The 11,395-nt window shown below is 31.5% G+C and overlaps 1 protein-coding gene across 1 annotated transcript; it reads right to left on the reverse strand.

Annotated features, from left to right (window-relative positions):
• Window positions 1-9,260: 9,260 nt before the first annotated feature.
• Window positions 9,261-10,722, reverse strand: LOC139853824 (uncharacterized). Its single transcript, XM_071843173.1, has 5 exons — window positions 10,464-10,722; window positions 10,297-10,373; window positions 10,121-10,175; window positions 9,955-10,051; window positions 9,261-9,858 (listed from the first exon to the last, which is right to left on the reverse strand). The coding sequence occupies exons 1-5, from the start codon at window positions 10,720-10,722 to the stop codon at window positions 9,261-9,263; spliced, it is 1,086 nt and encodes a 361-aa protein (XP_071699274.1).
• Window positions 10,723-11,395: the final 673 nt, after the last annotated feature.

Here is an 11,395-nt window from a genome sequence, read left to right on the forward strand (position 1 = left end):
AATAATAATAACAATAATAATAATAATAATAATAATAATAATAATAATAATAATAATAATAATACTAATAATAATAATAATAATAATAATAATAATAATAATAATAATAATAATAATAATAATAATAATTTTTAATAAAGAAACTACCTCAAGGAATAGTAAAAAAAATAACACCTTCGCAGGAGTTCGAACCCGTGACCTCTCGCTTAAACCCCCACACCCCTAACCATCCTTCTGTCTATAGATTTCATGAATTAATTGACTCCTCAAATTCATTTAACCCCTTTCGCGCAGCAACACCTAATCATCATCATCAATATCATAACATCGTCAATTCAATCCTAACCCATCATCACCTTCACTTCTTCATCGTCATCATCATATTAATTTAATATCATCAAAAATTAAATACGGTTTGTATTATTGGGTTTCAATTCGTCTGGTGGGCTAACAGGCCCAAGTAGTGGATCTTAACCCAATAAATAAATTTTAAGATGATCAATCTTTCTCCTGGAGTTGGTTACGGAACAAGAAAAAAAAATTAAATAAAGCTGTGAACTTCTAAAACAGTCCAAGGCTCCGTTCCTTTTTATTCCTATATCACGATCATTGTAACACAGTTCATCATCATCTTTAATAATTATCAATATCGTGACTCACCATAGAAGCCATCATCATCTTTGATCTATTCATCGTCATCTCTATATATATCATCAATATTTATATACTTCATCGAATAACATAAATCATTGTCACCATCTTTATTCCTCTTTGTTTTAAACAGCAAACACATACATATAGTTGCAGCATGGTTGAAACGGTGAGCATAAAACATGAATAGCAGTATAAATATCGGCTAGTATGCAAGTTGGTTTATGTTTGGTGTTCGATTGCAAACAAAGGCGTAGTAGTAGTAACATAAGGGTGACGGTTGGAGTGGTGGTGATCATAGGTACTTCAAGGTGGCGAGTGGAAGAAGGATAAGATGATGTTGGGTTGTTGTGGTGATTATCGATGGCGGAGGTGGTGAAGTAAAGTGGGTTCATAAAAAAAATATAATTGAAGGACGTGATGGCGGTTGTCTACGGTGGTGAGGATTGTTGTACGGTGGTGATGATAGTTGTGGTTCAATAGATGATCGATTAGAAGCAGGGTTAAAGAAAGCCGTTGGACAGCCAAAACCATGCAGCGGCTATAATGTTTTTATGGTGATTATCTACAATTGGTTTACAAGTAGGAGGGAGAAGAAAAATAAACTCGATGTGATGACTTGGGTGGTGTTCGGGTTTGATGAAGATGATGAGGTAGATGGTTGTCGATACATAAAAGATCACAGCAAGTAGCAGCCAATGGTGGTTTTGATGGGTTCTAATGGTGGTTTTGGGTTTATGATAATCGATAGATTGTGAGGGGGACACAAGAGCAAGAATGAATGGTTGAAATAAACTTCATTCTTTATAATAACTACAAATAATAATAATTTAGCAAACAGTTTAAAATGTGAAGCGAAAGGCTCAGTTTTCATGTGTATAATATTCAATATAGAAATATGGCATAAAGAACATATAATGGAGTTAGTAAAAAAATAAACGAGATGTATGCATCTATATCTAAATCCATTTGGTCTAACTTTTAATATAATAAAGAAAAATTATTGCAAAGTGTCAAACAAAACAAAAGGTTGATGTAATCGGTCCACGTGCATGTATAGGAAAAAGTATTAGCAAACAATAAATAAAAGAAAGCATTAGTGGATGATTGATATATATGATTGTATATATTATATAATATATAATTCTAATAGTAATAATATAATAATAATAAATATGATAATGATAATCATATTTCATAAAGCAAAAGTTAAAATTTAAAAACGTGTAATTTAAAGAAGTAGTCACAAATTTTCGATCCTATCTGGCGACAGTTTATACACCGATAATATTTCGTTCTCCGTTGTTAATCAGTGGCGGATAATAGTGTTCAGAAAAATCCCATATTTTTAAATTAACTTTATTTATTTATTTTGGTCATTATGGTATAAAATTTGCTCATTAACTATCAAATAAATATTACATTAATTATTCACTCCCAACCCCAAGTAAAATATAAAAAATTTTAAAATTTAATAAATAGATCCTAAATACATTTTTAGTAAGCCTAAAGTTTATAGAACTCATTTTCGAATCACCGTTTATTTTAAAATCATATAAGTTTGAATTTAAACTTGTCTAACATTAATCGAAACATCAAACGAGTATTACAATCATTTAATATTTATTTTTAATATACTTTGTTTATATGTAGAGATATATTTTAAATAATAATTATTATAATATCTTATTTTTATTTTATTACATTTTAATATCAACAACATATAATACTTCAAATTATTATTTATATATCCATACACACATATCTATTTACAATTAATGGTTCGTGAATCGTCGAGAGCAGTCGAAGGTCAATTGAATATATGAAACAGTTCAAACTTTTTGAGACTCAACCTTACAGACTTTGCTTATCGTATCAAAAATATTAAATCGTATCGAGAGTTTGGTTTAAAATTAGTCAAAATTTTCTGGGTCACTACACCAAGAGGGTTTCGGTTTTTAGGAATATAAACACGCAGGTTTTTCAATCTGTTTCATCTTCCTTTCTCGCTATCTATATCTTAACTTCATAAATATCACACGATCCTTATTTCATGATGACTATCAAACCATTATTCTTAGTACTGTTCCCGTCACTTTCATCAACATTTATAATTCGGTTATATCGCTGGTCCCTCATCATCTTTCGTAAATCTTCACCATTTAAAATCTTGTGCCTAAATTTATGGTCTATAAGTTATATTAACGTCCAAAATTTGTTGTAGATATATTAAACATATCGTAAGTATAATAGCTGGATGTGGGGTTCACCATAAACAAAAGCTTTACCTAATTACTTTAAAAAAATGCACGTCCCTTGGAAAAAACTTCAATTTGGTCGGCCATCAAATGCCCATTTGGTCCACTTGCTTAATTTGATAAAACACTACCTAATTTTCTATATTTTCAAATTGACACACCTTAATTAAATATGGTAGTACCACTTCTTTCTCCCTTTTGTCTTGTAAGTTCGTGAATCTTCAATCACGTTTTTATTTGGTTTTATTGCGTCAATTAAATAGCAAGGAAACAGAAAACAAATTGTGCAGTAGAAACTGCTGTACAGCAGCAACAGAAACAACAACAAAAAAATGGTGTCGAGTGTACATGAAGAAGAAGGTGATGGATGTTGTGATGGAGGTGGTTCATGGTTTGTTTCATGATCAAGTTAGAGTGAGAAGAAGTGAGAGAGATGTGTTGTGTAAATTGATGGTGGCGGTTCTCAACGAGTGTGGTGGTCTCGTGGTGTGGGTGTAAGGTGTTGATGGTCTTTGTGCTTGATAGAAGAAGAAAGAAATCAAAAAGAAGAATGCAGTTTGGTGATGATAGTTGATACATTGGTGATGGAGATATGGGTTTCGAGAGTGGTGATGTTTGTCCAACAGAAGAGAGAAGAAAAAAATAATAATAATACAAAGTAATTGGGTTGTAATCAACAATGAGATGACGGTGTTGGTATTAATTATAAGTCGATGGTTGTTATGGTGGTATAACGGTGATCGCTTATAAAACATGATACATGAAGCGTACCTTCGGTTTTCTGGTTACATGTTGATGGAGACTTGAAGAAGGTGGTGATTATGGTTATGGTTATAGTGTTCAAGTTGAACCACAAACGGAAACTGTCGGGCAGTAGCAATATGAAGTCGCAAGTTTAGTATGGTTGTTACGTGTCAAATAACAAGTAATAGCAAGAAGGTTCGTATCAGGAAAGATGGGTTTGTTTTGATAGTGGCTCTAATGAGAATGAAAGGTTCTTGATAAAAGGATGAAGAACAGAGTCGACATGTGATCATCTGTTTTAATTTTTGACTTGTCGTGATAATTGAATTGATTTGAGTCATTGAATGGATTATACTACTTATAATTGATCCTAAATTGTGGTGTAATGAATTTAGATGTGGACGTATAACAATTCATAGACAAGAGGTACACAAGTAACAATCAGAAGAAGAAAAAAATAAAAGTCGGATATCTAAATTCAACAATTTCGTACATTTGCTACAGTTTAAGTAATGATTCTAGTGAGACAAACAAAATCAAATATAGTTTGATTGTGATGTAGAATCGATTTAGGATTCTATGAGTATAATATGTATTTATATATAATTATATACCTATATCAGTATTTATATATTTTTATCTGTATATAAATATTTATATATATAAATATCTGTATTTTGTATATGTATAAGTATTTATATATATTTGTTTATATATTTGATTATATATATATGTAATTTGTACTTTAATATTAGTAATATTGATAATGTTATTAGTAATAAAATAATAAAATTATTAATAATAATAATAATATCGGACTTCTAATTATTATTTTACATTTTTAATTCCACTTAATTAATTGTACTTTGTTAATTTAAAATATTATCTATACACTTATATTTATATTTATTTATTTATATATATAAATATAGTTACATAATTATTTACTCACAAGTGTTCGTGAATCGTCGAGCACGGTCAAAGGGTAATTGATTACATGAATATTGTTTCAAATCTTTTTGAGACTCAATATTACAGACTTTGCTTATCGTGTCGAAACCAATAAAGATTAAGTTTAAATTTGGTCGAAAATTTCCGGGTCGTCACACCAAAACCATCGATTAACAAACCCCAATTAACACTTAATTAGCATAAATGTCAACAGATTTGGCATTAATCGATCAAATGCAAATTAAAGACAATTTTCATGGTGAAATTTTACATTCATTGTAGGGTTATAATTACAAGAAGAAGTAGAACAAGAGCTCGGTTGTAACCCGCTCTGATATATATACGGATCGACAACAACATACGAGCACAAAATCAATAGACATGAGAGATGGAAACGATGAAAGGTAAACCAAAATTATCAAGCATAAACATGAATGATTACATAATTTAAACAGAAAAGCATCGATTGAAAAGGGGAGATTGAGCAACATCTCGCCTCACCCTCTAAATCGTCGAAGCTCTCTAGAGTAGGGCTCTCAAAACTCTTCAACCAATTGAAAACAAAGACTTCTATTTATAGGCCACTGGTATACATCGGTACGAATGTGTTTGCTCCGTACAGATGATTCATCTCATTCGTACGGTTGAACATTATACCCAAGACAGCCTTTGATCCGTACGAATGTGCCTTCATCCGCATATGCCCCTACGAATGACGAATTTTACACATCTACAAACATGTGGGTGTATAGTACATATTATAAACATTCATAATCTATCCGCCGAGCGATGGCCACACAAAATATGCATCGGACTTTATCTAAAAAGAATGAATAAAAAACTAATAGCTAAATTATTGGACTTTAAGTATTTACGGTTATTGATTATATATTTATTATTTTATTATTGATTATATATTTACTATTTTATTATACACACCAAATAAAAATCAAAAAATAGCCCACTATACTCTCCTTCCCTCTTTGTGTAAGTTCCTTCTTCAAAGAAGGATGAAAGAAGCTTGGTGACATCCGTAAACATTGATATCAGTTTGGAGTGCTCTTAGCTAGGGATGTTAAAGGTCACTCGTTTCGATAGATCCACCCGATTAATCCAATTTATAAATGATATGGATGATTAAATTAGATGAATAATGGATATGGATATGAATGTTGATTAATATTTGATCGAATATTGATGAAAATTATAATTCATTAATTCATTATCACTCGAAATATATATATATATAAATACAAATATATGTGTGTGCGCGCGCGTGTGTGTGCGCGTGTGCATTTAGGAATCTAAATACATATATATCATATAAACTATTATAATGTTATCGAATATAAAGGTTTTGAATATTTAATAATGTGAAATTTTATAAATTTACTAATGTTATATTTGTGTAATAACTTCAATCTAAACAAAGAAATGAAAGCATAACTCTTTGCTTATTGTCCTCTTACTTACTCATGGGTCTCTCGGGTGTCTGATCCAATCAGTCTCGTGATAAAGAGAATTCCGATCTTCCACTAAGAAAGGTTTCGTCACAACAATTCAATTTGTCGGGTAAACTATTAGGGGCTCTCCATGGTCTAGTAAAAGGGAGGGAGATTTGGGGTATATCTTTTGAAAGTAACACTACTACACAAATGAGAATGCAAACCCCCAATGCAAACCGGTTTTTACCTTAACCCTTAAAAACAAGTTTGCAAAGTAAAACGAGACCGGTTTTAAAAAATCCGGAAATGGGGAACCGGTTTTTACAAAAAACGGGTTTGGAAAGTAGACTTTGCAAACCTGTTTTAAAAAAAAAAACAGGTTTCGACTTTGCAAACCGGTTTTTTAAGAAAACAGGTTTGCAAAGTCTACTTTCCAAACCTGTTTTTTTCTAAAACCAGTTTGCAAAGTGCTCATATACTTGTACATTTCTGAAATTGGTGGCGGGAACATCAAAATTTTGAATAATTCAAAATCTAGATCTGCAAAAAATATGGATGGATATTCATTTTATCAAACTCACTTCATTTTTACCCACATTCTACTTTCACCATCTCCTTCAATATCTCCTCACATCCATCTTTGCTATCTCCAACCGTTCACTGATCATACAAGTATATGTGATTTTTTTTATTAGTAAAATGTGTAATTTGTTTGAGGTCCACTAATGATGCTAATTATGTCACTTTCATTTATAGGTGAAGTAGTGCTGCAACTCAAGATTACAAGTCATTCGAATCTGGGCAGGAATCCTTCATGTTTCGTCTATGTATGCTACTGTTAGTTTCGTGATGAGATGTTGCAACTTCATTTATGCTCGTGTATTTGAGTCACTGCCACAACTCAAGATTAATTCGGGTCATATGTGATTGCAATTAGTCATTGTTTTCTTCTCGGGTGTTCATCATATGTAGTTTATTTGTAATGTTTCACTGAACCCAATTGTGATGTACCTTATTTTATTTCATTAATATATCATCTTGCTTTAAAGTAAAGTGAATGTGTGTTTTATGGTTTATAATTGCTCAAACTTCTTTCATCTAACACTATTATGAAGTTTCATATCGATTTCTAAATTAGTTTGAAGAGATCTGGATTGTAAGCATCAACCATTAATTTTTATTTTTTTTTAAAGAGAGAAAGCAAACCGGTTTATGTAAAAAACAGGTTTAGAAGGTTGGGTTTGCAAACCTGTTTTTATCCGAAAACCGGTTTGAAAGGTTGGGTTTGCAAACCTGTTTTAAAACCGGTCTGAACTTTGGAAACCCCTATGGATACAAACCGGTTATAAAACCGGTTTGAAAGCCCCAAAAAACCGGTTTGGAAAGCCCTTTTTTGTAGTAGTGTAATTTCTTTTAGTGATTTAAAACAAATTGAAATATATATACCTATCAACATAGTCATATAATTAAGTCATTATGAATTACACCGGAAACAATATAAAGATTAACATTCACGTTTGTGAAAATTTATGTTTAATTGTAACTGTAGCAAATTATGCTCCATTAATTACACGTATTGTGGTTTAATTGTTGTAACTAATGTCATTTTTATTTTTTATTACAATTACAATATTTCTTTGGTTTAATTGAATATATTAAAATATATTTTAGATATTTTAAAAAAAAATAAAAAAAAATTTGATTAACCCGCTTAATCTAACGAATATAAATATAAATAGATAAATTTAAGGTTAAATAGAACTTAGATGAATAAATTAAATGAATATGAATGTATAATTATGATATTATACGATTCATATTCATTCATTGTTATATATACTCCTAAATCACCCGATTCATAACTATAACTATCTTCTTTAAATAGATTGAATAAAGATTGAACGTTAATTATGATAAGTACTCAAATTATTCGAACGTGTTTGAATACGTCTTAAAACACAAGACGCAACTAAAGATGTCAAACAACGGTGTGATTGGTGTCATCGACTTCTATGGAAAGATGTACGTAAACAATGAACACACAAGAACGTAACCATTATGAGCGGTCTCAACATTACACAAATCGTACACAACAATTTACTTTCTTCATTTTTACCCCCCCCCCCCCCCCCCCCCCCCCCCCCCCTCTCTCCTTTTCATTTATAGTTTTTATGTAGAGATAGATGTAATTAAAGAGAATCTTTTCCGCAAAATCCAGTGAGAGGTGGTTTTTATGCACTTGTTTTCAGAAATCCATGTTATATACTAAAAAAATTAAAATGTAAGAATATCTCTATTACCTATGGATGTTATTAAACTAACAATCCACTTCCTTTCAGCATTCACATGTTGAGGACATATATTCTTTTCTAGGGTTAGCCAATTCTGTTTTAAAAAATACGGAGTATAGTTTTAAAAAATGAGATTAAGCTAGCCATATCATGTCTTAATGTAACACCTACTAAATTGTAATAAAGCTACAGTTAGAAAGGTGACCATAATATCTACGATGATATGATTAATCACTATACCGTTTGTACAACTCGTGTTCTGGGTGCAGTCATTACTAGAAAATACGAAAGTAGCTATGGCTTTTCGACGGCCGATATTTCCATCCTAAAATCCCTACAGTTTTCCAACTATTTTATGAAAGATGGAGATTGAAATACCAGTCAATATCATTCATGAATATGTCATTGCATAAACCCAAATAAACCAATAAGGTTTTTTTCCATTCAGCCGTGTCACTATACATAGTTTGAGCATCAAAAACCAAATTGTAACACATGCAAAATATTTGAAAATCATCACCATACAATTCTTTTTTGTTTAATTTGGATATATATAGGACGACAAAGAGAAAACACTGAACAATCTATTTGGGTGTCTAGCTTAAAACTGTTATTATCTTATCTTCTTAGGACTGATAGACAAAAATCCAATGCAATATTGGGGATATATGGTTGGTTATTCACACTTTTGTAAATATGTGGCAGGGATGCTAAAATGTTTACAAATTAAGGTATAAAAGCCATTTATGTTACAATAGTAGCAAACATGATTGAGAAGAGACTAAAACAGACAAACAATAAAACAAGATTAATATGCAAATGGTTTTCTTTTTAAGTTTAAAAAGCATGATAGAACAAGAAAATCACAGGTGCATAATTAGAACAAGTACCTCAAGATCTCACTTAGAATTTTGTCTCATTCATATAGTCAGATCCAGGGTACTTGCCCTTTTTGCTTTTGGATCATTACAATGATCCTCTTCTCTTATAAACTTGTTTCTGATTTTTGATAAAGAAGGCGAACACAAAGACAATGACAAATTACCTTCTTCTCCTTCATTCTCGTCTCCCTCTAAAGATTTCGAGCTCTCAACGTTTCCTGTATTGACCGCAAGAGACAGGTTTAAATCAAGATTTAGATCAACTGCCTTCCTCTTTGTTCCTTTATTCTCTTCAAGACTTGTAATTTCCGAATCTAGAGGAATACTTTGATGCTCTTGAACGTTGAAATGATTGATCTTGTTTGGAAGCTTTGTATATAGACCTTGCAACATCTTCATCTTCTCAAGCATTAATGATCCATAACGATGATTAACATCTTTTATTTGACATGAAGTTTGTTCGATGAGAGGCTGAACACTAGTTTGGATACTATGATTTGCTTGTCGCGAGTTGTTTAATGCTAAAACTCTGTCGGCCGCCATATTATAAAATTGTTGTTTTGTCTTTTCAATTGAGAAACGATCCCTCAAAGCGCTATGCATCTGATGATGAATGTACCCTGGTGCATCCATATGTCTTTAAGGGAAACAACACACTATATTATTCGACTTTCAAGACATTATAACCAAGAAGAAAGTGAGATCTAAACGTACGAAAATATAATTGTCTTACCTCAAGGTTGAATCATATGTTCGGTTGTAGCATTGAAGCATCGGTAGTTGACTCAAATTGTAGATGTTATGCTCTCCCACTTCATTCCTTGGGTCAGCTACAGAAATATGTATAAGTTAACTAACATGAACCCTAATTTATTTACTTATCATTAGGCTTATAAAACAATGATTGATTAACACACCTTGGCTTGGGTCATCAAATTTCTTGCTTCTATACATCTGATGAATCAAACAAACATCCATAAAAGAAAGTTAAAACATTGTAAATGTTAGTTTTTGATATGTATCATAAATCTATAATCGAAAACTTTTTCATTTGGTGGTAGATCGAATTAAGAACCTGTAAATGGCTTTTGACATGAGCGATATGAAGTCCTTTGACATTCATCAACTGAAGAACCATTTTTGGTGTCGCTCCTGCACAAAATGAAATTAAAATTATCAAGAAAAACGCGCTATAGATAAAAAGAGTGAATAACGCAAAGCTGTATACTATATAGCACATACTATCTTGTCCACCAAGTCTCTCGACCGCTTGAACAAATCGAAGATGCAGATCATTAGTCCATCGAAGTCTAGGTAACCTAGATCGGACATAAGGTCGAACCGACGACTTCTTATCACTCTCCTCTAAAGTGCTATTGCTAGAACTACCTCCATCTTTCAACTCCAAAACTTCTTTTAACTCACTTTCTTCCTCCCCTTCATTATTCGGATACGAATTCAAACTTGTCTTTGAACACTTTGTGTCTTCACTTCCTTCCATGTTTATTTACTTACACTTTCTTTGATCACCTTCTACTTTGTAGTAGCCTATATATGTTGCAATCATCTAAAACTCTTAAGTAATTCATTAAAAGAATTAAGGCCTCCAAACCATTAATCCTACACCATAATTTAGGGTTTCGTCTTCAATTGGTGTACCATCTCTTTCTGCTTTAGGAAAGAACAACAACCTTAATTAATCATACTGTATGAATTAATGCATCTATAAGGCTTTTAGACAAACATACCAAAAATAACTTTGAAACCCTAGTTGGAGAGATCTTTCATAAAGATGTTCTTCTTTTTCTCTCTCTATATCATGTAGGATAATAAATAATTCTCCATCTATATAATATGCACCTAGTGGGTATATGAGTATAAAAAAATATTGTGATTGGAGGAAAATAAATATGGAGTAGGTCTTCTATGAATTCAATCGTTGTAGCACAAATTCTTGATAAAATGGTTTTTTAATGGAGAGTAGCAAATTTTGCTAAGAAAACAATATATAATTGTAATTTTTTATTTGGGGTAAAGACAGTCCTACTCGTTGAATATATATCTCGTTACTCAGAGAAGACATAAGACAACTGTTTGTTTATTGAACCTGTCCAAATAAGTTCAAATATAAACTTTTAATCCATCTTTGTCATGGAATGCATTGCAGCATTCTC

This window comes from Rutidosis leptorrhynchoides, chromosome 6, assembly GCF_046630445.1.
Source record: "Rutidosis leptorrhynchoides isolate AG116_Rl617_1_P2 chromosome 6, CSIRO_AGI_Rlap_v1, whole genome shotgun sequence".
Taxonomy (NCBI): Eukaryota; Viridiplantae; Streptophyta; class Magnoliopsida; order Asterales; family Asteraceae; genus Rutidosis; species Rutidosis leptorrhynchoides.

What these genes read in the sequence shown, in the direction of transcription:
- LOC139853824 (XM_071843173.1), bottom strand. Translation starts at nt 10,722, where the DNA reads ATGGAAGGAAGTGAAGACACAAAGTGTTCAAAGACAAGTTTGAATTCG. An exon ending in AGGTGTGTTAATCAATCATT is followed by an intron (nt 10,052 to 10,120) that starts GTTTTATAAGCC and finishes ATATTTCTGTAG; the next exon opens with CTGACCCAAGGAATGAAGTG. An exon ending in ACATATGATTCAACCTTGAG is followed by an intron (nt 9,859 to 9,954) that starts GTAAGACAATTA and finishes TTTCCCTTAAAG; the next exon opens with ACATATGGATGCACCAGGGT.